Source organism: Vigna angularis, chromosome 10 (assembly GCF_016808095.1).
Source record: "Vigna angularis cultivar LongXiaoDou No.4 chromosome 10, ASM1680809v1, whole genome shotgun sequence".
Taxonomy (NCBI): domain Eukaryota; kingdom Viridiplantae; phylum Streptophyta; class Magnoliopsida; order Fabales; family Fabaceae; genus Vigna; species Vigna angularis.
The window spans coordinates 25,776,640-25,783,425 of NC_068979.1; the positions used below are offsets into that span (position 1 = coordinate 25,776,640).

Below are 6,786 nucleotides of genomic sequence, written 5' to 3' on the forward strand. Positions count from 1 at the left end.
AATTCACCCAAAACTTAAAAAATTGTGTTATATTTTAGATTATATAATCGGATAACCTAAAAAAAAGGCTTCTAAATTGTATATTTAATAATTATAATCCGATCATTTGAGAAATACTTTTAAATTGTATATTTAATAATTTTTATTTTATTTATGATTTCATATAATATGAAATATATATTTTTAAATTGTACAATTTAGAATACATTTTAAACCTTTTTATTATACTTTATTTCGAACATATGATTAGATTATGTAAAATTTTTGACAATATGTTTTGTTGTGATAGTGAATGTAATGTTATGATTTTGTTTCAGAAATTTGCCATGGTATAAATTTGAAAACTTCTAAAGCAAGATGATTTTGGCTTATTTCTGAATTATACGTGTATTGTTGTGTTGTATTACTAGCTTTTTTAGCTTCTTCCCTTTTGAGATATACAAATTTAAATTTTTCTTTGTTACTCTATGTTCTATCTAACTAAGTGACTTGTCTTAAAGAAAAAAAAAATCATTAGCACGGATAGATTGCGCTCACAAGTAAACCAAATTGGAAAGTAAAATTTTGGCAATTAAAGTTAAATATAAAATTCTAAATAAGTCAATTTCAAAGCATGTTATAGATCCATAATTAAGTAAAATTATAATTTTGAATTACATAATTCAAAATTCTTCTAATGGATGTTTATTCTAGATTATGCAATCCACAATTTAATTTATTGTAACTATGAATATACAATTTGGAATGTAAACATGAATCTTTCAAATTAATGAAAATCATCCAAGGAGCTTGATGGAGATTCATCCAAGAAGTTACAACTTGAACGATGGCTAGGAAAATGGGAGAAGAAGAAGAAGGATTTCAAGGACTTCTATTCCTATGAAAGATGGTGTTTTCAAGCTAGTTGTTTCCTTCTCTTAAGCCTTGTAAATATGTACATAAGTCTTTTCTTTAGACCTTGTATTTTGGTCAAATTCTCGTGTCATTTAGGCTTGTTTTTGGTCATTTCTTTGGATTTGCTTCTGAAATAATCGATTATTTCACTTGATAATTATTCTAGAGAGTTTTTAGGTAAAAAGGAACTTTTTATTGAAATAATTGATTATCTCCAATCAATTTCTTATAGCATGCTAGTTTTGAAACCTTTTGAACTTCCCTCTTGAGTGGGATACGATCAAACATGTGTTGGGCTTGCTTGGGCCTTGAGGAACCTTCTAAAACTTGTTTTAAATGAAGATTCTCACATGCATTACATCTACCCTTGAGGAAGGTTCAAGAAGCTTACAAGTTCAATGTACATTTGACATATACAATGTTTTCATCTTCAAATGGGTTCACTCCTTTATCTTATAAATAGGAGTGACCAAACATTATACTTTTAACTTGGAAGTAATGAAAATAACCTTTGTCAAAATTTGCAGCCTCTTTCTTTCTTTAAGTTCATTAGGATTGTCTTCAACTTGACTTCTCCTAACCCTTTTCGGTTGATGGTTGATCAAACCTCCTTCAAGATGAACTTCCATACCACTCTTCACATCTCATATCCTTCATCATCATATGTTTCTACTTTCAAAGTTGTTTCTTCATGGAATCTCCTCCAAGTTGCTTGAAGAAGGTTTTCGTCACAAATTGTATATAAGTAACTACATTGAACAATTTATTTATTCTAAATTGTTCAATTTACAGAAGTTTCAAATTATATAATTTCTCAAAGGCTATATGATGCAACAACAAGAGCATTTTACCAGTGTGATAATTATGCAGTTAAGATTGCTTTCTTCTCATCATGCGGTCTTCTTTATATAGGAAACTTCAAGAAAGATCTGTTATAAAAAACATTGTTTTGATGTACGAGGTCAGATGCTACGTTGTTTTTGTAGAGACAATTGTTCTGCTTGTACTGATTAAAAAGACAGAAAGCATTGATGAAACATTCTCATAATGTCTTTGTATCTCTTAATGTTCTTCCGAATCAATGCAAGACTTTTGAATAAAACATTTGTGTTTTATCCAACTGAATTATCACAATTGTCCCAAACTATCACAACTTGATCCATTTGTTGTTTTTAGAGTAATTCTTGATTCAATTTGGTTTTTTGTTTTAGTTATAACCAGTTTGCATACAGATATTATGTTTTACTAACCTATTTTTGAATTAGATTTTTGTTTTCACCACAATCATGATGAAACACATGGTCATTTACATTCTAAGAATAAAATGTAGGAGAAGATACTAAAAATCAAAGGAATGATACTTATCAAAGAAAAGCATCTAAGAGAGGTCTTTACTTCCAACATTTTAAGGTACCCATAAAGTTAATTTTAAGTAATTAATGCATTATTACTTGGCAAACTATCTTAAATTCATTTTTGGGGTGATTTTACGATATATTATGCATGCTTTGATATAATTTAAAGGAGCTTGATAAGAGTGTGGAAGTTATGTGATAAGACTTTTTATGTGTAAATTTCATGTGATACTATTGTTTGGAGAATTGTAACATACCTATGTATCAAGAAAAATGTGATACAACTTAGAAAAACCGTGCATTTGAAAAAGGAAGGAGTTTGCATAATGGGGGATCTATCAGTGTGCATGACCATGATTTTCGTTTGGTATAATATCTTTGTATATTTTCTATTCATTTATGATGTAATAACAATGATTTACTTTATAAATATTTTTGTTTCGAGGAGCTTGGTTGTTGAGTTCATGTTGATGAAATCTTTCAACAAACACATATATGAAAGGCTATAGAGGATTTTGTCAATGAATGATCTAGGTGAACACATGTTAGTTTCTACTAAGTTTATTATAGTTTTACACTTTCAATTATTTACTATTTTAACACAAACACTTCTTATTTGAACAGGAAAAATTTCAAATTTGATTTTCTAAAGCATTATCTGAGACTTCAACTATTGGTGTCTCATGATAATTGTGTTGACAATTACTTACAACAGACATAAGCATCTTCTAGTCAACAAGTAAATCCAGAGGAGATTACTCAACTAAGAATGCGACTAGCAACTAGTAAGGAGAAAATTTGTCAAATGTATTCTCAATTTCAAATGAAATTTGAAACGATATAGAGTTTTATTGGTGTGATCATCCAATATCTTTCGACTCTGGTAACAACGACTACACAAAATATTTTCCAACAATCAAATACTGAATAATGGAATCAGATCAGGACAATCAACAACTGCAACAAAGTGATGAAGAACCCCCTAATCCATCTCGTCCTAATTGTGATTAATGTGTTAGGGAACATTGGACTTTATTAATGTTAGGAAATGTTGCTTATATATTATCACATTATTAGATGTTTATGTATTCAAATACTTGTATTCGAATTTTTGACATTGTTAAACTTAGATATGAATATTATATGTTTGAATTATTTGTTTTAACAACTTTTCATATATTATAAATTTTCTAAAATGATCAACTTCAATATCCAAGTATATATAAATTCTTAGATATTAAGTGTACTAGGAAAAAACATTAAAGTTGACAAACATATTACATATAGATGTATCCGTAAATAATTACATATGGATAAATCCGTAGATACGTGAGCTATGACTATTTTTTCTGAAAATAATCCATAAGTAAAATTGCATAACTTACGGATTTTATGAATTAACTTGTAGGTAATATGTTTTTTCTTATAATGATTGTTATTAACATTACCTGTTTCAATAAGTACAATTGAAATATCTTTTTCAATTATAAAAATTGTGAAAAATAAACTCAAACAAAATAAAAGATGAATTTCTAACTGATTGTTTAATTACATATGGTGAGAGAAAGATTACTAAGAAGTTTGATACAAATTCTATCGTTGATAAATTTTGTTATATGAAAAACGATGTGTACAACTTAAATAAGAAGTGTCATGTCTTTATTTTTTGTAATTTATTTTTTATTAAATTTTATTTTCTTTTGAACTCTTTTTTAAATTTATGATTCCATATAATTATTATTATTATATATATTATATCTCTCTTTTCTCTTCTTAAGTAGGTTGATTCCTTTTTTGAATATTGTAGGGAGAAAAATATAATTATTTCCTTATTATCGAAAATTTAGCCAAGACTAACCAAGTATATCGGCAAGCTTGAGAACAAACAGGCATCGTTTGAGACCCACAAAGGTATAACAACCTAAAAATTTGCAATACTCACACGTGTCAATCTATAATGCACAACTTTATTTGGCATGTATGAATCCTTAGTAATAATAATGTTGGGAGTTATTTCTTTCTCTTCTCTTCTTCCCCTTCCCACAATTATTACATAACCACCATTGCTTGAAAGCTAGCCAAAATAAAAATGGCAACCCAACCTCAAAATTCAGATCTTACATTCCCACCCGCGGATGTTGCTGGAGAACTTCATCCTGAGACAAACACAAACGTTCAGATTGACCCGACATCTTCTGAGGTTGCAGCCTACAAGGAAACGAAGGTACATTTCATCATTTTCATATACAAGAGATCATCACCAACGACCAACATGCTATTGGGATATTATTTTTTTTCTTTTTAGTTAAATATGTCATTTATTTCTAAATTATTAAAAAAAACTATATTTAATCCATGTATTTTATGAAATTCAAGTCATCATTTCCAAAAAAAAAAACATATGAAGTATTTTTTGTTGGGTCTATAAGGGGAGGTTCACTAGGAAGACACAATAACAAATGAAATCTGAGTCTAACCATATAAAGGATTAGCACCACTCTTTACTTAAAACCTTAAGATAATGGGTCTTTCACCTTTATACAATGCTTTGCTTTTGACTTAGACTTACACTTGGAATCCCAACATTTTTCACGTCAAAAAGGAAGTTTTATATAATGATGTTATTTTTTTAAGAATGATATTTTCATTGACTGAAGCATGAATTAAATATTTTATAATTTAGTTTAAAAATTAAACTTAATTTTATATAATAGTTTGAAGACGAAAAATATATTTAACATTTTTTTTTCATTTTCTTAATTATATAATATCTTTAATTGATTTCAGGCACAAAATGAGGCCAAACAAGAGAAAGATGAAAGAGAAAAGAAGGATGCATTGCAAACAATAAAATCAGCAATTGTAATTTGAGGTATAGTTGTGGCTTTGGCAGGAGCTGCATTTGCTATAGCCAAGAAATTAAGAGAGAAATGACCCCACCTTTCTCAAGCGATATAGAACATTTAAAGAGATTTAATCAGTTTTAGGATTTATTTTTAGGTCTTCCCATTCTTTCCTTTTTTTTTATATGAATTAGTTCCTTTAATTTTTCTGATTTTTGGGTTCAAATAAGTCACACACCCTATAATCCTACTCATAACATGATATCACATATATGTTTTCACAATGTATCCTCAGGATTGACATCTAAGTTCAAGTTATAAAAGCTTACATTCTTTTTCTATTTCTTATTCTTCCTTTCTTTTCGTTATATTTGAGTGAATGTAATATTGAATCATCAAATTTGTCCTACACTACAAGATTAGCATATAATTAAAAGTGACAAAACGAGTTGCGTGCAAACTTTCCAACTTATTAAAATTTGGTGGATTGAGTTAAAATTTTAACTTGTGAGTCTGTTTTGTTTCATCCTATTTAACCCCCTAAATTAGTATATCAGAATGAACTAATATATCTTTTTTAATTAAAAACTAAAATAAAAAGTTTAAGAGATTAATTTTTTATATTATATTACTTTCATAATGAAGTATGTAGTAGTATTATAATTTAGATTAATTTTTTATATTATATTACTTTAATGATGAAGTATGTAGTAGTATTATAATTTAAATTAGGCTTAAATACGTTTTTGGTTTCTTAATTTAAATGAAAATTAAAATTAGTTTTTCTTCAAAGACTAATTTAATTTTTTATTTTTAGAACTACATGAATTTAATCGTTTTAATCAAATTTTATTAAGTATATTTGAGGTTTCAAAAGCATTTTTCAACTATCATGGAAGAAAAAATACATTAAATAATATAAACAATTCAAATACAACTAGCATTGAAGAAAACATGTCAAACAGTAAACAACTCAATAGCTGTCATGAAATATGTTTAAAACATCAAATAAACTTAACAAAATTTGATTAAAATAACTAAATCGATATAGTTCTAAAAATTAGTAACTAAATTAGTCCAAAGTTTAGAAAATAAATTAATTTTAATTTTCACTAGAAGTTAAAGATCAAAAAAGATATATAACTCTTTAAATTATTAACACTTATAAATTAAGTTTTAATTATTAATTATAATATAATTATTTAACACACCCAACTAAAACTAAGAGATGGTAACATAAAAGTGTCACGTATGTACAACTTAAATATGAATATATTTGACATAAACTAAATATGAAAAAATAAATAAAAATAAAGACCTACTTACAACTATTCAGAATGAGAAAGTAAGCAAACAATATAATAAATAAAAGAACAACAGGAAAGTTTCTTCTAATCATATTGCATAACCTCCTTCAGGGTGTTTTACCATTCTCTTTAGCATGTACCTCCCCACATTCGATTATATCAAGTAATACAATAATATATCATCCAATCATATCAAATAATAAATAAAACTTAACTAAATAATATATTAATAATATATCAATATCTAAGCAAATATTATAACATATACTCTAAATTAGTTGTAATTTCATGATTTTATTAATCACTAACACATATCTGCGTAATAACAAATTTAATCGTGAACATTCCGGAAACAATGATATATTTTATTTATTTTTAACATGTATC

General features: G+C 26.8%; 1 protein-coding gene across 1 annotated transcript; it reads left to right on the top strand.

Annotated features, from left to right (window-relative positions):
- Positions 1 to 4,296: 4,296 nt before the first annotated feature.
- LOC108334929 (uncharacterized) lies at positions 4,297 to 5,183 on the top strand. The gene is given in 2 exon segments (XM_017570850.2): positions 4,297 to 4,473; positions 5,037 to 5,183. Coding segments are annotated over 2 exon segments (282 nt in total). The 5' UTR covers positions 4,297 to 4,338.
- Positions 5,184 to 6,786: the final 1,603 nt, after the last annotated feature.